The following is a 20,316-nucleotide window of genomic DNA, read 5'->3' on the forward strand; positions in this document are numbered from 1 at the left end:
CAATTGAACTATTCAGGCACCGATTTTTAAAGTAACAGACATATTTCCAAGCTCCTGGATAATATCACATGGACGAAACAAATCAAAATATCGTGGACTATAACGAAAGTTTGCGCAAGGTATACCGCCCAATACAACCATCAAATGCAGGAAATAACAAGAAGGATAGATATCAAACAGCCTTGAGAATGCTCTGAAGACCTTTGGACCCTCCTCGAGGCAGTACCAAACTATTCTTGAAATGTTGAAAGAATGTCTCCGGGACATTGAGAACGAAAGCCAAAAACAGAGCAAAGCCCTGGTGGTTGACGCAGACATGCTAAGCATTGCCATGGGATTCTTAGAAATTGGGAAATAAGGCTGCGTGTATAATACAATACATACATACAGAGCTATTGAGAGAACGCCCTGGAACCGAGGAGATAAATAACAAACCATAAATGTATATAAGAACAGGAAGGATTCTGTCTAAAAGTAGTACATATAACAACCCCTTAAGATGAAACCTACACAAAAGAGTATGCCTGGTAGAATCTCAGTTTCCTAATACTCTAAGCACAAGGTTAATATCGGTTTGAAATATCTGGGTGGATTTGCATACCCTGGTTAATTTATTTTCTGATTGTATTTAAAGGATATATGTCATTGGGCGGCATGTGTTGAAACGATTTTACATTCCAAATGACAACATTTGAATATACATAGCCATGCGGATAGATGAATCCTGAATCCTGAATCCTGAATCTATAGATCCATAGATTCAAGGGTACAGGGGTCCATATGGATACAAATTGTATCACAATTGAGACAAATGCGTGATTGAACCAATGTGCAGATGAAATAATCATCAAATGGCCAAACGAGACCAAATACACGTATGCAGCAGGGAGAGGGAGACAAAGTAGTCAACGCTCGATTTCCCTGGCCAAATCTCTAAACAGGTAACCCAAACACCCCATGATCCCCGCTTTGCCCAGAGATGAACAGCCAAGCTTCCAGGAATGCCATGCAACTAACTCCAAAATGTATGCAATCGTAAGACATGTCATGATATAGCGTGATTGCAGAGGAGTCTTCAGCCTCCGCACCCGCCGAGGACATCAAAAGTAACGGCAGCCGTCGGACCCCGTGTGTTAGAATACCGTCCAGGACCTTCGGTATCCAGACGGGGGGAATTTATTAAATAATTTTCATCGTTGTTACTGTGAAGGGTTGAATCATCTCCCACCTCAGTCGATCAGCGGTTTCTTCTGGTTGCCGACAATAGCGGCGCCTAGATGGCTGAGGGCGTTGTGGTCGTTTGGTCGTACAATTGCTGGAAGAGGCAGCATGGGGTTGTCCGGGTTGACATGGGCGGCGTCTCGTGCGGCTTGCTCGATCGCTTCCATTTCTTCTTTGCAGCCGGCGTGGTCGAGAGGGCAGACCACAATTGGTTGTCGGATGGTAATGTCTCTTGCTGAGGTTAAGTGGGCCTGCTGTGTGTGAGATTTGGGGATGATATACTATGAAACTAGGGGGAAAACGAACTCGAACTGTGAGGTAGTACTCGATTTTATATAGACTTGCTGTGGTTGTGAAGCCGCTCACACCATACGTTGGAAATGCTGCCCTACTTCTTGGCAAGATTCCTTCTGCATCGCGGAGGTCCTTGGCAGGGAATACCAAGCCCAGGTTTGTTAAGTAGCCCGACTGGGGGAGTTTAACGCCAATGTTTTCTGTTTTCTTGGCTAGAACCTTGACTTTGCGCTGGGGCTCATCGCCTTCGTGGTTGTAGATGATTTCTTCGTCGATGCCGATGGTGATTTTGCTGATGGTCACTTTCCGAGCCTTGCCCATCCAGCTCTCGTTCGGTGACAGTTTGACGTAGACGCTGACAGGATCGAGAGGACCGTAAGACCACCGTGGTAGTGAGATTGCTAATGTGACCAGATGATCCGATACGCGCTCCGCCGACTCCGGACGATTGTACATGCCGAATGTGGAGAGTGTGTCGTAGCGCGCGATCGGGACGGGGAAGGTGTATTTGTGTTGCTGTTGTTGTCCTTGTTGGACCGTCACCACCATCTCGTAGTAGGTTTCGGCGGTGCGACTCGGGAGCTGTACACTAGCTGGTGGTACACGGCGAGAGGCATCACGACCCCCACGACCAAATGGAATAAAGAGGACGAAGGGTAGATCCATAGATATTACTTCTTCGTATTCTCGGCCGGCGGGACATCGAAATAGGAGCATCTCTTTGCCGACGATGTCGGTGATCTCTTTCCGCGGCGGAGCCAGGCGTTTCTTCGTGAAGGTGTCGGCCGAAGGGTGAATGGTCTCGCGGCGGAGGAGGGAAATAGTGACGAGCGAGACGTTGACCGGAGCTGTAATGCCAACACAAGGTCTGATTTCAACTTTACCCTCGATTCGTGGCTTGGATAGTCAGTCAATGGGGCCGTGGGAGCAGAGGGGGCCAAACGGGCTCGCCGCATGTATCGCAGGCGCGCTTACCATGGTCGCAGAAATGCCTGGGTATCCGATCAGAAAATTGCCATTTGCTGGGCCTGATACGCGCACAAAGGCGGCCATCTCGAGTCAGCCGTGCCTGTCGCACCATAGACATGCGGAGGTTGGTTGAGTTGTGGGGAATATGCGAGTGGACGGGGGGATCCTTTCGCACGGTTCATAAGGGTTCGACGGTGGGTTGGGTAGACGGCGTGGACGTATAGATCGTTTGAATGTCGGAGGTTAAAAGAGGTCGAAAAGTGTAAGTTGACCAGAGGTCTAGAGGTCTAGAGGTTCGAGATAGGAGAGGTGAAGGAGCTGAGCTTCCAAAAGGTACTGTGGTTTGTGGTGGGGAAAGGTGAACTGAGCGCCCCCCCCCCCCAACAGCCACAATTGAACTAGAGCCTCTAGTTTTTTTGGGGTTTTTTTGGGCTTTTCAGGGCTCTCTATATTAAATGATCTAATAGACTATAATAACAATATAGGATGATGTATCAGCTCTCAGATGTCTACATATGTACCCAGACGTAATGGTTATCGCGTGGACAACGTAAGCCCAGTTTTCAATGCCAATGTCATCATCGTCATCACAGATGGTAAATCTATAGAACAATATATATTAGTACATCCAGGTACTAAATAGATGAGTTTATATGCCAATAAATGTATATAAATGTATATACATATATACTTTATACACAAATATATATAAAAATGCTCCAATTAGAACCACGGTAGACTAAATTCCGGACCTCAGCAGATTTCCCAAGATTTGGTTGCCAGTGCAACCATGACATCGCCTCCTTCTCCACCTAACTTCTTCAACATTTGCATATTCCCCAGATCCTAACGCCAAGCCACTACATTCTACATCATTATGCCTCGTCGTGTAGCAAATAAACCCGGGTCGCAGTCAACACTGTCCTTCGGAGGGGGCCGAGTGACCAAACCAGTCACTGCACCATCCCACAAAGCGAAGGCCCTCGACTCAACTCCAGCGCTCTCCGACAAATCTGCCTCCGCCACCCCGGAACCCCAGCAGCTATCAGTCACCCCAAATGAACCCTCCAAGCCCCATGTCGCAGAGCTAGCGGTGCGCCAGCAGGCTGCAACTGAACACCAAGCGCCCCGATCCGAAGAAGACAAGCGGGCATTGAAGTTGAACAAGCAGGATATTTGGCGATACTGGCAGGCTCAAGAGCAGACCCGCAAGGCACCTAGAGGTAAGTCGATTTTGTCACAAGAGAATCAGTATGGGTCAAGAGGCTAATTCCAAGTTAATAGCCCACCAACAAGGCATGGATGTAGAGGAAAAGATTCTCCGCCATTTTGATCTTTCCAGTCAATACGGGGTATGTTGTCCTGGTCACCGAGAGTTTTCTATGGAAAAAAAGTCATCTAACATGATGTCTTTCTCTTTAGCCCTGTATTGGAATTGCTCGTGTCAAGCGTTGGAGACGGGCTAATCTGCTGAAGCTCAACCCGCCCATCGAAGTTCTTGCGGTTCTTCTGAAAGGGAAGAATACAAATGAGCGAGCACATATTGATGAATTGTTATCCTGAGGGTGAGGACATATGGGAAAGTGATTTGTATTGGAGACTTGCATGGATTGGGCGTTTGTGATAGGTATTAATGAGATACGAATGACAATATGGGTATTCCCAGACTTTAAAAGGTTGTAAATTCAATTTCAGACAGAAGAATAACTTGAGACTTTCAAGGAAATGACTGTCTATCGAGGACTTCCATGTGAGCCGGCCGAGGCAACTTTGCACCGGCAAATTGAATTTTAAGGCAATGCCCAGGTGGCAATTCCCGCTTATACGCATCGATACGATAGAATGCCCCGATCCTCGAGACGTCGATCCTCATTTCAATTCATCGGGAAATCCCTTCAAAGTACAAAGTATATCGGCAATGGCTATATTTATCTGGAACTGGAGATGAAAGACCAGGATGTTATTGGGATCTTTTCAGGTCCGTGTTATCCCCGGATTCACACAATGGGTCTGTCCGGGGACCCCGCGATATTCGCCATCGGCCATCTTTGCTTTTTTCGACTTCTTCACTACATCCTCTCTGCTATGAGAGTAAAAAGCTTAGGGCTACTGCTTGTTATCTCTGCATAATTCGTACGGATACATCCACATATGTATTATTATTATTATTCTGATCTTGTCCGCTGCAAGGGTCTTTCGCCTCGACGCCTCAACAGTCATTTAACCGATGGGAATGAAAGTCTAAGCCCAATTTAGGTATTTCACCCGGCCGGTACGCCTTTTGTTTTGTTTTCTATTCTTTTCTAGTACAGTGGGCATCAAGTGGACACAGGATCTTATTGGGCACAGGGTCTTGTTCAAGGTCCTCGGTGGCGACGCTAAGCAGGACTTGTTTCCCATGTGATTGATGCTTTTGGGTTTTTTGTCCCTGATTTTTCTGATTTTTCTACTTTCTGGGTATTACCCCAAACCCCCGCGCTACAAAATGATCTAGTCTGCGTCTTGACTGGGCCCACCCCCGCTAAATGTCTCACTTGCCTGGGCTATGGTGGACCCTTCTCGAACCAGTTTCCCTCCTACGTCGGTGTGTCATTTTCACACTGAAAGAAAAAACACAAAATGGTTCACTCGGAAGTAACATCTTGACTATGTTAACACTGGAGGCGCCATATGCAGGTACAATATTTCACGATCGACTCATCTCTCGGAAGATGCTAATAGTTTGATATCCTTGCTAGTCTGTGGCTATCCTGGAAGATATCAAGTGATAATTAAACCCAATGAAACTCTGGCAACGCTTGGGGTATCTTTGAGGCCTTTATCTGACCCAGGGAGCTACCATGTACTACGTTGTACATCCATGATCCCTATAGTTATTAGACGATTTCCGTCGCTCACAAGGTTGGCCTCCTGAGTTTGGACCCTTTTTAGAGCCTTTCATTTGAGGAACCAAATGATAATGCCGTGTGTTACCCCAATCAACTTTAAGATATTATACCGTTATTATTATATTATTATATTAATTGTGTACACTCTGCGTCGGACCAAGTCCCAATGTGGTATAGTTCGATACTACGCTCTCTCGGGCCCTACCGGGCCTGCCGGGGTCCAACTATCTTCCCCGGATTTTCCTCAAAATACCAGATACGATGGGGTTCGCCACCCTTTGGTCTTTGTCAATCAGGCTGTCATACCTTGAAATGGTCATTGTTTTGGCTTATCCTGCATATGCTTGAGTCCTACTTCTAGCCAATCCACTCAAGGTTCTTTGCAATGGGTACGCTGCACAACGTATGCTACATGTACGGCGAGATGTACGAAGTACTGCAACCTGTACCGTACCTTCGCCCATGGAGGCCGCTAAGAGTCTAGCCCAACACAGTGGAAATTAAAGCTAGTGACCCTGTTCGGCCGTATGACTAGCAAATGGGAAGTGTAGTACCAACATTGCCACTGGTCTAGCTTTTCCGGTGGCTTCCTCGTTCGTCCTGGTCTAGTCTCAACTTGGCGATGCGGGCATACGTACGCCGTACGAGAGACAATGGGACCAACCAGCCATCCTCGTTACAATACTCAATCGGCTGCGGGAACCCAGGATCCGGCGTAAGCCTTCTGCCTTGGCCATGCAATGAGCGTCCGGGGTTCCAATCCGTGGTAATTACGGATCTGAGTCAACCGCGGCCTTGGCCTACTTTCGGTGGATTGCCTCCCATTAAGCATGCGGAGACATGTGATGGTCCACGCGCCAACCTTTTGGTGCAACCCTGCTACAGGGGTTTCTCCATGGGGGAGGTGGAGTATATAGGACGAGCGAAGCTTATAAAAAGGGCATCACCCATCCAAGTCCAGACCTAGCTCTTCTCAACTCATCTGCACTCGCTATACATAATTGACTGTCATTTCCGGCACGCCGTTCATAATACCTATTTTTAAGTCCAGCTATATCATCAAGATGAAGTTCTCCACCACTCTGATTGCCTTCGCTGCCGCCGGCCTCGCCAGCGCCCAGCTGCCTGATGTGCCTGCCTGCTCGGTACGAAAAAAGCCAATGCCTACGTAACAAGAAGTACTGTCTACTGACACTCACCACTAGCTGAGCTGCTTCCTCAGTGCCCTCCAGGGCGATGGTTGCTCCGAGCTGCTCGACTTCAAGTGCCACTGCCAGAAGACCGAGCTCGTGTCCAGCATTACCCCTTGTGTTGCGAAGGCCTGTGAACACAGCGACCAAGTCTGTATGTTAACATCCACCTACTCACCCTTTGACTCCGACACCCCCACTAACCCACCCATCTAGCTGTCTCCAACGCCGTCATTAACCAGTGCTCCTCTGCCGGCCACCCCATCTCGATCCCTCCCATCGAGACCGGCGCTTCCTCCAGCGCCAGCTCCTCAGAGACTAGCACCCCCAGCTCCGCCCCCGCTGAGACCACCGCCACCGCTACCCCCACCGCGTCTGCCAGCGAGAGCTCCAGCGCCGTTGAGTCCTCCTCCGCTGCTGAGACCGAGAGCTCCACCACTGGTGCCGGTGCCGGTGCCGGTACCACCACTGGTGGATCCGCCCCCGCCGGTTCCTCCGGTGCTGCCACCTCCACCCCTCTGGTGACCACCACCGGATCCGCCACTGCTTCTTCCTCTTCGCCCGCCTTCAACGGTGCTGGCAATGTCAAGGGCAACCTGGCTGGTGTTGCTGCCTTCGCCGCTGCCGCTGCTTACGTTCTGTAAATATATCTATACCTAATCTAAGGCTGTTGTCAGTGTTTGCGATTGGCTCTTGTTGGCAGGTGGGATTCACTTCCTTTTTTTTTTGCCTGACTGGGTTGGTTGTGCGAGACGCCTGAATGGGTCACCTCTATGTATAGTTGACATGCTTAATACAATGCACGTCTTGCTTTTGCCTCTTGGGTGAAACTTGATGTTTATGATTTTATCTTTATTCTGTTCTTTTGGGTCTTGTAGGAGCTGGATTTGTAGGCTTTATATATGAAAAGACGTATGTTAATGGGCTGAAGATTTTCCAAATCAGTCAACTTAACTTGGATAGCAGGAAAAATATAGTTTGGTGTCATCCTAAGTGCCTTATTTACCAAGATCCTAGTTATAATACTCTTACGGCTGGCTATTCTTGAGTCAATTGAAGTCATGACGAGTAATCTATTATATATAACCAAAGGTATTTTTGGAAGTAATCACAGCAAGGCAGCCATCGCAGCAGCAACCATAGGAGCAGCCGTAATCAAAGCACCCGCGTGTCCAGCAGCACCGCCAGTTGACTGAGTAGTCTCAACAGATGTAGTCGAAGTTGTTCCCGCAGTTGTCTGGGTTGCGCTGGGAGTAGTAAGGGTAATGGAATCCAATCCGGCGGTAACCGTCAACTGGTAGTATGAATTGGAAATCGGCGCTGTGGTGTAGGTAGCCTTGCTGGTAGTGGAAGACTCGTATTTCCCTCCATCCAAGGATCCATTCATGCCCAGACTCATAGTGCAGCTGGCGGATTCGGTTGAAGCTTTCAGAGAGCACTCATAGGACTGGGTGACAGTGAGATCATAGCTGGTTGACTTGCCCGAGGTGGAGGCGATATATTGCCCGGTCACGCTGACTGTCTCGGGACCTTGGATGATCGTCCACGAAGCGGGATAGTTGCAATCGGTCTTAGGGGCGCCCTTCACACAGCCGACATGGTATGTGGCGGCCTTGGTGTTGTACGCGACGAGGCTGGCGGCGGTGCTTGTCCAACCGCCATACTGGAGGAAGCCTGCATCCCAGGGAGGGGAGAAGTAGCCAATGATGGCGCTGCTGGTGTCGTCGGCTTGAGCGCTAAGGGTAGCAAGAGCTGTTGCGAGGAAAATGGAGGTACGCATGTTGATGGTTCTTGTTTTTTCAGACGATGGGAAATTTAGGAGAAATGAAAGAATACAAACTGCGATTGACGAACGCGTCCCTTTAAATTAAATGAACTAAGCTATTTACTTAGCTTATGGCGCTTTGCTCAATGGATAGCGGAAGGTGAGACTATGGCGAGGTAGGATACCCCGTAAGCCCTAAATTTGACAATACTTTTCTATTGGGTTGAGTCACTTTTCTCTGATCACTCATTGGACATTAGAGCGCTGTGGCTAACCTGTGACTAACCGAAGATAGTGCTAGCAATGGACTACATCACTAGCGTAAAACAGAAAAAGTTAGTGAAATACTTAGTCAGTGGCTAAAAAAAAAAGGATATCATGTGGCCGTTCGGCACAAGCGTGATAGTAAGTACATTGTCAGTGTGAACTTTTATTCACATAACATTCTGAATACAAAAAGGGATGTTAGCGATATATGTAGCCGATTCGCGGAGGCTCTATCAATTTCGGGACTATAGGACCCACAAACAAGGTCCGAAGCCTCCATAGCCAATCTCCTCCTCGGGTTACACATACATACCCTGTACGGAGTAATCTTAGATATGGAGCTAAAGTGAACCAGCCCCACTGTGTGCAGGCCTCTGCTGGACCTACCGGCTATGCGGCGTTTGAAGGTTCTTTGAGTCACAGCTCAATCATGGCTTGCTGCCTCCTCCGTACTTAATTGGGAAAACAGGCTACGGTGTGGACTATATTATAGAGGAAAAATGAAGGCTATGGATTTGAGATGCTATTTGTACTTTCCCACCTAAGTTGAAACCCGTAGAACCTTAACCTGCAGTCTATGGATTTAGTTGCCAAGGGAGCCAAGATTTTGTGTCATTTTGTGGAGAGTTAGGATGTTATCTATTCATGTCCAGTTCACTGCCTGCAAATAGGCTTATATGCATTCAAGCATGTTGTAGTGTGAACCGTTTGATCTGCTCCACTACAGTCCATCGAGTATGGCCCCTCCAACACTACAACTCCGCACTTCTCCCCTGAGTCCCATCTCCAATGTATTATTCTTCTCTGAAGGCTTTTCGGCTTACTGTGTTGACGCTCTTCGATAGCGCGCAGATAATATGTCCCACAACCATACATCCCCCGCTTTACTACGGACATACTATAGCACCGAATAAGGCGAGCTTAACACACCAAATTGATGAATAGACAGGCCGACTCAGACCTATCTAGAAGTCTGTGGCTGTTTTATTTGAATGGCTTTCGACACATCGTTCGCGACGGCCGTATGGGTCCCGATATTGACGATCTCTTCGGTTTTTTTAGTACATGAATGGGCAGTGGATTACTCGAAAGCTCTGTTGTTGGTGAGAAGTATCGAGTCGGTGGAGAGTCAGGGAAGGACCTGTATCAATTGACAGAAGAGGAGCTTGCAAACCCCAGTTGCTGAGATTTGCCCATTACATGAAGCGTTATGATCGTTTAATATTGCAGGATCGATTGTCTCAATGTCCGGGGACTCTTCATTCTGGATAGGGTCTCCAGAAGTAGTTCTTGAGAATGTCCACCAGCAGGCTCCGAGTCATCTAATCCGAAACCGACTGATTGATGCACAGCTCCTACAGAATAAGCTGTTGCGAGACTACTACAGCTTCACAAACATGGGCTGAATCTGGCCCAACACGATTTCCGGTCAGTCTGGTCACCATACTCATTCGGGGGACGTCCGTCGTAGTGTCCGGATTCTTACCCCTCGTCTCTAATAATTACCAGTGAAGACAAAGATAAGTTAATACTTGTGTTCTTTTCTTATATATCAAATGATGTATACTTGGGTATCTCCGAAGTGGCGAAAACCTGATTGACTATGACATGTGGACCCACCCCTGGAGGTAAGCACAACGGACATTCCTTCCTCATCTTTCAGTCTTTCAACTTTTTCCTATATTCACTGACAAGGTTATTCCAATATTGCATCCATTAATATATCACTTCGAAATGTCAGACTCCATGTCCAAGTTTCGCAATCTACCCCGCGCCGCGGGGCCTTTGATCTGCCCATACAAGGTGACGATAGAAGCCCGCAATTCTTTTTATCGACTCCGATTCTCACACAGAACTAGGGGACATCGCTCCTCCAATCAGCCCAATTTAACAAAGGTTCAGCCTTTCCAGACAATGAGCGATCAACATTCAAGCTCCACAGTCTCCTCCCGCCAAATATCCAGACACTGGACGAGCAAGTCCAGCGCGCTTATCAGCAGTACAAAAGCAGAGCTGATGACCTAGCCAAGAACACCTTCCTGGCTAGCATGAAATCGCAGAATGAAGTGCTGTACTACAAGGTTCTGACATCTTCCCGGCAAAGGCAACATTGGTATGTGCATTGTTACTAACCTGTCAGTAGCTCGTGCAAACCCATCTCAAGGAGATGTTTAGCGTGATATACACGCCTACTGAAGGAGATGCGATTCAGAATTACTCGCGGTTGTTCAGGAAGCCGGAAGGGTGTTTCTTGAATATCAATGACCAGGATCATTTTGACGAGTACCTCGCTGAGTTTGGGACTGAGGAGGATGTTGATTATATTGTCGTCAGTGATGGAGAAGAGGTAATTATATATATGCATGAGCGAGAATTAGTTCCTGATTTTGCTTACCGTTGATCTGCTTACAGATATTGGGAATTGGGGACCAGGGCGTGGGCGCTATTCTCATATCGGTTGCCAAACTGGTTATTACCACGCTCTGTGCTGGAATCCATCCTTCGCGGCAGCTTCCAGTTGTATTAGACTGCGGGACAGATGTATGTATATCTATTCACCTGCTAAATCCACGTTTGCTGACAACATATACAGAACGAAGAGTTGCTAAATGACGCACTCTATCTAGGCCTGCGGCAGCATCGGGTCAGAGGGGAGAAGTACGATGAATTTGTGGATAGATTCGTCAAGGCCGCCCGCAAACGATTCCCCAAGGCTTACATCCACTTGTATGAGAAATGGTTCTTTCTCATCTATTCGAAACACAGCTAACAATATCAGTGAGGATTTTGGCCTGAACAATGCACGGAGAATACTCGATCGGTATCAGTCACAGATACCTTGTTTCAATGATGACATCCAGGGTACGGGGTGTGTCACACTCGCTGCCATGTTGGCTGCCCTTCACGTCAGCCAAGTCAAACTGGAAGATGTGCGAGTGGTGATTTTCGGCTCGGGCACAGCTGGTACTGGCATTGCCGACCAGATTTCAGATACCATCGCCACTGAGACACGAAAGTCGAAGGATGAAGCATCTAAGCAGATCTGGTACGTAACATCGAGAAAGGGAGATAAGACCCCTACTAACACTAACTTTTCACCTAGGTGCATCGACAAGCACGGTCTCCTTGTGAAGTCCCTCGGTGATAAGTTGACCGAAGGCCAAAAGCCTTTCGCACGAGATGATGACGGGTGGCCGGAAGATGATCGAGATCTTTTGTCCGTTATCAAAAAGGTTCATCCCCATGTGCTTATCGGGACATCAACCAAGCCCGGAGCATTCACCGAAGATATTACTCGTGCAATGGCCAGGAAGGTAGAACGGCCAATTATATTCCCCCTTAGCAATCCGACACGACTCCACGAGGCGAAGCCAGTTGATCTCTATGAATGGGCCGATGGGCGAGCCCTCGTTGCCACGGGTAGTCCATTCCCGCCAGTTACCCATAACGGCACGGAATATGACATCGGTAGGCATTCCAATCTCGCTTCAAACATTCACTGCGCATTATATTAATCACGATATTACAGCGGAGTGCAACAACTCAACTTGCTTCCCCGGTATTGGTCTTGGGGCAGTCCTCTCGCAGTGCCGTCTCGTGTCCAAGAAGATGCTAGTCGCTGCCGTGGAAGCACTCAAGGCGCGGTCACCGGCCCTGAAAGACTCCAACAAGCCGTTGCTGCCCGATGTAGAAGACGTGCGTGAAATCAGTGTGGATATTGCTGCGGCTGTGATCTTGTGTGCCGTGAAGGAGGGACTGGCACAGGCCGAGGGCATTCCTACCACTGACTCAGAGCTGCGAGAGTGGATTCAAGTCCAGATGTGGGAGGCTGAGTACCGGCCTCTGGTCTATAAGAATTAATCGCAAGGCTTCGTTGCCCGTGTACTGTGTGGTTCGGGAATTGATGGGATAAATGCCCCCAGGGCTCTGATGCACCCCCATGATGAAATCATTGTGTATTAGAATTAGATCTAGAGGCCAGACTAAGGCAAAAATAGGGGTCTTTGGGCGATGAAATATTTACCGTCGATTAGTTTAGAGAAAACAATAAGGGAAGGACCAATGTATATCTCACCTTCTAGGATATAATAGATCATTATTTATTTGTTCAGTTCAAAACACCACGAGTTTGAAGTTGAAACTCTCCGAATCGACACCCAAATAGTAGCGTTTTTAAAGTAGTATAAACAAACTAGGGGATGTTGTAACTTTGAAGTTGACAGATATCATCATGCACAAGTCTAATCACGCTGTGTTCAATACATCTGTTCGCTTTTAACATAACTACTCCCCAGTAACACCACAGTCATTGGGCTTGTTTCCCTCCTCGTCGACAGCCACCAAGACATCCGCCATCTCTCCGTTCGGCCTCTCGACTCTATTCATCATTGCCGCCGCATTGTTTGTTGTGATGATGTTTCCTACTATAGCTTTGATCGAATCCTCCGCGGTACCCTCCTTCATGCACTGCGCGTCATGCACTGCGCGGCTTCCTCCTTTTGGAGTCCAGGCTCGTACTTGTTGTTGACAAACATGGCTCCGACGATGCCTGCCAAACAAACTGGATCTCCTGTGAGCGCTGCAATGAATGGCTGATTGAAGAATTTCCACAGGGGCTTTTTTGCCTTAATGGACGCACCGACTGCATTGTCTACGAGTGTGAGTGCCCATTTCTTTTTAGAGATCTTGATGTCCAGCCCTATTTAACGAAACGAGGTACAATTCATAGCCTAGTCTTATAGGGCAATATATCATGAGCAAACCATAGATACCAAGGCTTATCATTATACATCAAGCTCCGTTACACATCTAGAACACGGTTGAGAATCTCAGTTAATTATTAATAATTATCCTCTCTCCCCCTCCAAAGCTAGCTCAATACAGGCCCTGGGACTTTTTGTTTAAGCGTCTACAGTGCGCAGGGCCTGGAAAGTGGGGAAGGAGAGAGTAAAGTTAATTGCTACTACCACTGAGGGGTTGATGTCTGAGGCACCATCACAACACTTTTTCCCTGCCACAACTATGGCACTCAGAATGAGAACAGATAGAACATGCGTGACCAGCCAAGGTGGGGTTAACCAAATTACAACACATGCAACACCTCCACCACCACTCTGTTATTCCATTCCATGTCTCATTGAGTGAGGCACTAGATGATAGTGCTGGTTCACCTGGTGCCGCATTATTGTGCTCATCGTAACCGGAGCCATCACTTTGGGAAGGTGCTTCTTCCCACGGGATCATGCACTTAATTTCTCGCGACTGTTCAAACCATGTTTTCTCAAGTACATGGTTATCATCCTTGAGGAGATTCCCTCTGGATATCAGCCGTATTCGACTCGTGTCGATCACGCCAAATCTTTCGGTTGCCATCGCTCGGATTGTGCCAACGGTCACCTCCCCCCTCGTAACTGATACTTTGGGGACTGGAAACTGATATTGAGTCCCTCGGCAACGAAGCAGAATTTGCTCCATCCCAAGATTTTCATTGGTACTGGTCGAAGAGACCTGGGACAATATCGATTCACCATTGCCTCCGTAAATTTCTCGCAGCACGGAATCCAAGTCTTTAGTTTCTATCAGTCGATCATAGTCGGATAAAGGACTAATGGCCATGGAAATTTGGTAAAGCTGGGTGACTGTTTCAACGACGGTTTTGAAAATATGCGAAATCTCGCTTTCATTGAGCTCAAGACCCGCAATATTTTGATCTTCGTCGAGCTGATCTTGAAACACCCTTAGCGCTTCTTCTTCGTCATCGTCTTCTTCTGTGGTTTCCCCTCCATCTTCATACAGCACCTCCTCAAACGTTTCGAAGAGCTGTTGAAGTCTCTGCAAGATCTTAATTGTCTGGCTTTTGATGACTGGCGCATCTTTTAGGCGGTAGTCCAGTGATAAAACTCCTGTGTGATGCGCGCCAGTATTTGTTGCCCAAATGCGAATCCGGCCTCGTTCGTCTATCCATTTTTGCTTGGGAACATCGTTTTCGTGCTCCGCGAGCGCCGGTAAAAGCAGTATATCATCGAATTTAGAGAGGACATTGTGAGACCATGCGGATACTTCCATGTCTTTTCATCCAGTCGCTATAATTGATAAGACTCCCGGCCGATCGAATTCGCACTTGCGTAGTCAGGATGCTGATGCTTGTCCCTGGTCTAAGCGGCATTCTTCTGAGCGAATTGATTGGCCCCTGAAGCGACAATATGAGGCTGATCTCAGCACATAGGTGCGGGGCTGTCCTCCAAGCTATTACCTTGTAATCAGTTCATTGTCCTCTGTTTACTTGATAGCACATGGGCAGAAATGGTCAGTGGCATTGAAGCTGCAGGGCTTGCACTGGCTCTGATTCCTCTTCTGGTAAATCAAATCGACGGTTATGCCCGAGGTATCGAGAAGATACGACTCCTGAGAAACTATCACAGAGAGCTTTTGACATACCATACGGGTCTCAACACACAGTACGCCATTCTTCAATGTACACTGGAAGATGTGCTCGAGAATTTCGGGGATGATGAAGAGACAGTTGCCACTCTCATTGAAAACCCCCAAGGCGCTGGGTGGAAAGATCCAAGTTTACAAAAGGCGCTTCTATGCAAACTTGGACGAAACTACAGGCCGTTTCTCGGAAACATGAACTCTTTATCCGAGCTATTGGAGCGGCTCTCAAGAAAATTAGGGTTAGCCGCGACGGAGACTAATGTAAGCAACCTTGGAACCTTGCAAGCCACTTTCCATCCATCCATGGATCAGGCCGGGGAGTCTCCCACATAAAACTTTGATCCAATGCATTTAACTATAATAGCTAATCCTTCAAAAGAAGAGCTCGACTGATCTCCGTTCATTTTGGAAGTTCTGGAAAATCCTTTCAAGGGCGGTATATGACGACCTGCTGGAGAAAATCGACGCGGCAAATACTATACTGCGAACATTGATTGATCAAGTAAATCACCAAGAGGAGAGACGAAAACGTCGAAAACCCTGGACCAGCCTTCTCAGGCGGTACCAAAACGAGCGACAACACGTTGAATTCTTATTTCAAACAATCGGTGGTTCCTGTTGGCAATGTCACTGCCGGGAACATCACTCCGTCTATCTCCGACTCCAGCCCTATCTGGCCGAATATGCCAATGATTCCCCTCGAAAGAATTCCGAGTCCAGGTTTCATTTCATCTTCTCCAATATCCCTGGGACGACAGGTGTATGGGATTGGAGAGAGGTGATTTTCCAGCCTCAAGCAACAGACAACCCGCAAATTTCGACGCCTTCTTTGACTGAGCACTCAAGCCAACAGCAAATCCCAGACCTTTGCTCATCACTCCAGAGTTTTAAGCCACTTTTTCAACAGCAAACCACAATCGGATTTATATCAGAAGACTTCAACCCAGCCTATCGATACACTATGCACGCGGTACAAAGTTTGCAACGGGATTCCTTGAAACAATCTCTGCGTGAAGCTTTGACTTCTTTCAGTCGCCGTGACCGACTATATATTGCCGCTAGCATTGCTTGCGCCGTCCTGCAATATCATGGAAACTGGCTCAAAGATCAATGGGACAGCTCCAATTTCCACTTAGCCGCTGAAACACTGAATATTCTATATCTCTCGTGGCCTCTATCTGCTCTAGCTGGTCTGGAAGGCTCATCTACACTGTCTAGCTCGGATAAACGAGAGTCTGTTTTACAATCCCTTGGATTAAGCCTCGTGGAGCTCTCGCTCGGCCGGCCTTTAGATACATTACTCTCACAAGATGAGACTCAAGACGAGAAAAAGGTAATTGTTGACTATGCGTTGAAGCTTACGAAAGAGGTACGCCTAGAAAGTGGTTGGCACTATGCCAGTGTTGTGGATAGTTGTCTCTCCTGGTCTGGCGTGAATACCATCTGCCGGGAAAGCCATAACTTCGAGGAGCGAATTTTTGATAAAATTGTCTCTCCTTTACTGAAGGATGTGATGATTTTTGACGGCAGAGCTTGATAGCCACTAACGAATGTATGAACTGAATGATCTTGAATTTATCATTGTGTAAGCAAGCCTAGAATTGATCTCGTACATGTGTACAACTAGCAAATGGAGAAGTAACGGTCTGAAAAACGCCATATGAAGCAAAGGTCATCATGCAAATGTGATTGATATGTTACAAATTGTTCAATATGGAACCTATATGAGCCAAAGACAAAGAGAAACTGAGCTAAAAGAAAATCCGAGAGATTGAAATAGGCTAACTTATGGAACCCATAGACGCATAAATCCTACGACTTCCTGTCGGCAAGTCACACAGCTGCCGAAGTTGTTCATGGCAAGGCTCACGCGACAGTCCTCGCAAATGCACAGGCAGCGACAGGGCCAGGTGATGATAGCCCGTGGGCTTGTCTGGCAAACCACACAGGGTGGACCATTGGGGCCGAGACCTGTTGCGCCCGATTCCCACGTGTGGGCATCGGAACTAGCCGAAGTTTCCGAGCGACGGGAAAGGATGAGCTTCTCAAGGAGTTCGGCTTCCTCTTCGGGTGTAGGTTTCCGCCCTTCGGATCCTGAGTGCATGGCGTTGAGCTGCTGGAGGCGGGATGAGAAGATGATTCGGGATCTCTCTTTTTCAACTTGTTTCTGGTAGCGGCTGCGCGTCATGATCTGTGGATTCTCCTCGTTTGTTTTGAGATGAGCGGCTAGAATCCTGGCTTCCTCTCTACTGTCGCGATCGCGCGGGTCAAGAAGACGGGCGAGTGTGCTCATGTCGATTAGGGGATCTTGGAGGGGCGGGCTTGCTCTATCTGCGTAAGGGTCGAGCTGGGTAGGAGTCCGACGACCATCATCTGAACGGCAATCCTCCCATTCCGACTCTGAAGCATTAGTAGACATGGACACCACGCTCGTGGTGTCGAAGTCATCAGAGGGCGGGGAATAATCCGAGGTTTGATCTTGGTTTCCCCATGCGCCGCCAATTTTCCACCAGCTGTACAGTCTGTCGTCTAACCGGCTTTCATCCGAGCCCATCCAGTCTGGCCGATTCGCACGCTCTCGCTTCCTCATCTCGATCTCGACGTCAAAGTCATGGTCATCGGGGAGCTCAAGCTCTCCATTTTCAGAGAGGATCCAGAAATCTAATGGTTGTGATGGGTTCGTCTTGTCGATATTAGACTTCTTTCCACGATGGCCAACAATGCGTTTGAGCCACATTGGCCGAGCACTTATTCCCAGTCGATCAAGCACATTATTGAGCCCATATGCAGCCCAGCGGAGCATTATAAGCGAAATTGCGCGGAAGAACGAGAGGACATGCCACAGCCTAATAGATACCCGCACTGCGCCAACTCCCCCAAGCTCGGCTCGAGATTGCACGGCTCGAGTACCGTTTTTGGGTTTCTCAATCTTCTTCTCACGGTTGTAACCACTTTCCCAAGCAGATTGTTCTGGCATGTCGAAACTTGAGAAGCCCATGGCTTCGATAGGCCGACTGCTGGCTTCGCTCTGCCAATTCCCATAAGATGTAGACTTCCGCCTTGAAGCTTCGATCTCAGAAAGGCGATCCTCCTCTAGCCACGTCATCCGCCGTGCAACGACTGATTGGCCCTCATTCAAGAACACGGCTTCACTTGCGGCGGTTAGGGCAACATAGCCGATTCGAAGCAATGTTGTATAAAAGTCTTCGTGTCTGTTTATCCGAATGCTCCTTATCTGGTTCGAGCCTTGCATATTCTCATGGGCCATCAAGAAACGGTCATAGAGTGAGACAGGTTGATCGTCCGAAGGTAACGAAACAGCGGTGATAGTAAGTGCTAGAGTGTATATTGACAGACAAATCACGATGCCGCCCAATAAAAAGATGTGAGGGATGAATCCCACAATGCAAACAGTCGGGAACCTGAGAACGCCGGTCTCGAGGCTGACGGGCGGACCGCCATCTAACCCCCACGACATGGCTACCATGAAGCAGGCACCCCAAAAGGCGGTGCTGAAAAGCCGATACTTGCTCTGCTTGCCGAAGACTTCTAGTATGTGGGAAGTTGCACTATTGCAGCACGAGATCAATACAATAAGTAGCAGTTCGGGTGTGACATTCATGCGTTCCAAGACTTGCGATCTTGTGAGGAGTTCAAAGGCGGAAGTTGAGCTGCCATCAGACCCACCCGAAAGCGCACTGAGTGGGCTTTGTTTAGGAAGACCGAACAGGCCTAATCCAATCGATTTACTGATCATCGACTCGGCTTCTGCGAAGGCGATTGAGTGTTCGAAGATGGACATCCCCGTCTCGGTCATCACGGGCCTGCCTTGTAATGCGCACGAGAGTGTTTCAATAAAGTGACTCAAGCAAAGGAGCATGAATGTCGGCCATAGTAGGGAAAATGATCCATATGGGACACCAGGGTTGGTTCCGCGCGCCATCTTCACAGCACTGCACGACCGTTCCTCAGACTCCCATCCTAAAAGGGTCGAGCTAATCGAGTAAAGAACACCCCCATCACTAGAATAATCGAACACGAGTTGCTTTCCAGGGTATCCGTAGCGCATTGTTGAAAAGGACGGCGATGTCTGACACCGGATTCCACGGAGCAGGCTGAGGATTTGGGAGGCAAAGAGAACGATGGGGATCAATCGGAGAGCCGCACGCCTTTCCCATCCTAGTCGAAGGTGTCGTCGTGTGGATGCATAGATAGTAATTCGGTTGAGGATGAGCGCCTAGACCTATCAGCATGGTAAGTATACAAGTTGAAAGCGGGGTCTCACCTCCACTAGACAGGCAAATGACCAGAGACTTGTCAGATACCCAAAGAATCCACCGAGCTTCTTCATGGCACCTAAAATCTCAGCAATGTAGTAGCCACTCTGCTGGCCGGCTGCATCGGCGAACTCATTTCCAGGCATATCCGCTGCATGCGTTGCGGCCGTACCGCTGGCTCCAGCTGCTGAACCAGCTCCACTCCGGATGGTTTGACCAAGTGCTTTGATTCCAGTTATTCTAGCGAGAGTTTGGGGAACCGTTCGGAGGGCAAAGGTCTCGGCGTGCTGAAAGGCGCGAAGGGGGGAGGTCAAGAGTTGATGCGGTAAAGAGGACAAAGAAGAAGTGTCCGGCGAAATGGTTGTATTCAAGTGTTCCAACAAAGCCGTACTAGATGTGGTTGGTATTGTGGAGGGTTCCACGATGCTTGACATGATGAGGCGGTGTTGTATGCGCCTCTGCGGGTGACCCTTATCAGTGATCCGGGGGAGATGCAATCAACACAGAAGGTCGCCAGTGCATCCAACTGTAGGCACGGGCAAATAGAATGTTCAATAGTCAAAAAGTGTCCTGACCAGACTGAAGACCACAGTGAGCAATGCTCCTGTGAACTGCATCCCGCAAATCAAAATGTATGAAAGAGTGATCTTCACGATGGCGGGCACTTCCTTGGAAGTTCGCCCCGGTGGAGCCGGCCCCAGCCCTCGGTATTTGTTATTTGCTGACTCAGCCGTCATAATTGGACCAGCCTCCATCTTCAAGTTGATACACTCTACTCCGTAGCCATCTTAACTATAGAACTCTACAATATGGATATGGTTCGTTGTTCAATTTGTCTCCTATGATCCAAACCCTTGGCCAGTGGTAGATTGACAAGCGCGTTATCATTGGAAGTTTTTTTGATCTGCCATCATCTTTAGACAAATTCGGCCATAGATGTATTAACCGTTTGCATATGCTCAGATGGGATAAGAGGTCTTTTGCAAAAATCAAGGATACTGCTACAG

At 48.2% G+C, this 20,316-nt stretch overlaps 9 protein-coding genes across 9 annotated transcripts; 5 read left to right on the forward strand and 4 right to left on the reverse strand.

The window, feature by feature from the left end:
- The first annotated feature begins 5 nt into the window (after nt 1–5).
- N7455_009507 (uncharacterized protein) lies at nt 6–419 on the forward strand. Its single transcript, XM_065606221.1, has 2 exons — nt 6–119; nt 170–419. The coding sequence occupies exons 1-2, from the start codon at nt 69–71 to the stop codon at nt 356–358; spliced, it is 240 nt and encodes a 79-aa protein (XP_065460184.1). The 5' UTR covers nt 6–68; the 3' UTR covers nt 359–419.
- Nucleotides 420–1,229: 810 nt separating this feature from the next.
- Nucleotides 1,230–2,568, reverse strand: N7455_009508 (arrestin C-terminal domain-containing protein; the record flags this gene model as incomplete). Its single annotated transcript, XM_040954765.2, has 3 exons — nt 1,230–1,472; nt 1,528–2,412; nt 2,491–2,568. The coding sequence occupies 3 exons, from the start codon at nt 2,566–2,568 to the stop codon at nt 1,230–1,232; spliced, it is 1,206 nt and encodes a 401-aa protein (XP_040814837.1).
- A 673-nt stretch (nt 2,569–3,241) lies between these two features.
- Nucleotides 3,242–4,047, forward strand: N7455_009509 (putative DNA polymerase delta subunit 4; the record flags this gene model as incomplete). The annotated part of the gene is made up of 3 exons (XM_040954567.2): nt 3,242–3,707; nt 3,769–3,836; nt 3,907–4,047. The coding sequence occupies exons 1-3, from the start codon at nt 3,362–3,364 to the stop codon at nt 4,045–4,047; spliced, it is 555 nt and encodes a 184-aa protein (XP_040814785.2). The 5' UTR covers nt 3,242–3,361.
- Nucleotides 4,048–6,436: 2,389 nt separating this feature from the next.
- N7455_009510 (CFEM domain-containing protein) lies at nt 6,437–7,206 on the forward strand (the record flags this gene model as incomplete). Its single annotated transcript, XM_040954698.2, has 3 exons — nt 6,437–6,517; nt 6,578–6,716; nt 6,779–7,206. The coding sequence occupies 3 exons, from the start codon at nt 6,437–6,439 to the stop codon at nt 7,204–7,206; spliced, it is 648 nt and encodes a 215-aa protein (XP_040815000.1).
- A 464-nt stretch (nt 7,207–7,670) lies between these two features.
- On the reverse strand, nt 7,671–8,342 carry N7455_009511 (uncharacterized protein; the record flags this gene model as incomplete). The annotated part of the gene is made up of 1 exon (XM_040954614.2): nt 7,671–8,342. The coding sequence occupies one exon, from the start codon at nt 8,340–8,342 to the stop codon at nt 7,671–7,673; it is 672 nt and encodes a 223-aa protein (XP_040814895.2).
- Nucleotides 8,343–10,328: 1,986 nt separating this feature from the next.
- On the forward strand, nt 10,329–12,455 carry N7455_009512 (NAD-dependent malic enzyme; the record flags this gene model as incomplete). The annotated part of the gene is made up of 8 exons (XM_040954529.2): nt 10,329–10,397; nt 10,454–10,675; nt 10,738–10,941; nt 11,007–11,135; nt 11,188–11,321; nt 11,374–11,640; nt 11,698–12,062; nt 12,124–12,455. The coding sequence occupies 8 exons, from the start codon at nt 10,329–10,331 to the stop codon at nt 12,453–12,455; spliced, it is 1,722 nt and encodes a 573-aa protein (XP_040814849.2).
- A 599-nt stretch (nt 12,456–13,054) lies between these two features.
- On the reverse strand, nt 13,055–14,660 carry N7455_009513 (uncharacterized protein; the record flags this gene model as incomplete). The annotated part of the gene is made up of 2 exons (XM_065606222.1): nt 13,055–13,293; nt 13,766–14,660. 2 exons carry the CDS (start codon nt 14,658–14,660, stop codon nt 13,055–13,057), a joined length of 1,134 nt encoding a protein of 377 aa, XP_065460185.1.
- A 237-nt stretch (nt 14,661–14,897) lies between these two features.
- Nucleotides 14,898–16,569, forward strand: N7455_009514 (uncharacterized protein; the record flags this gene model as incomplete). Its single annotated transcript, XM_065606223.1, has 2 exons — nt 14,898–15,293; nt 15,412–16,569. 2 exons carry the CDS (start codon nt 14,898–14,900, stop codon nt 16,567–16,569), a joined length of 1,554 nt encoding a protein of 517 aa, XP_065460186.1.
- A 249-nt stretch (nt 16,570–16,818) lies between these two features.
- On the reverse strand, nt 16,819–19,972 carry N7455_009515 (putative ubiquitin-protein ligase (Asi3); the record flags this gene model as incomplete). The annotated part of the gene is made up of 2 exons (XM_040954594.2): nt 19,318–19,972; nt 16,819–19,269 (listed from the first exon to the last, which is right to left on the reverse strand). Exons 1-2 carry the CDS (start codon nt 19,741–19,743, stop codon nt 16,819–16,821), a joined length of 2,877 nt encoding a protein of 958 aa, XP_040814794.2. The 5' UTR covers nt 19,744–19,972.
- Nucleotides 19,973–20,316: the final 344 nt, after the last annotated feature.

Source organism: Penicillium solitum (assembly GCF_028829755.1).
Source record: "Penicillium solitum strain IBT 25940 chromosome Unknown utg000008l_segment0_segment0, whole genome shotgun sequence".
Lineage (NCBI taxonomy): Eukaryota > Fungi > Ascomycota > Eurotiomycetes > Eurotiales > Aspergillaceae > Penicillium > Penicillium solitum.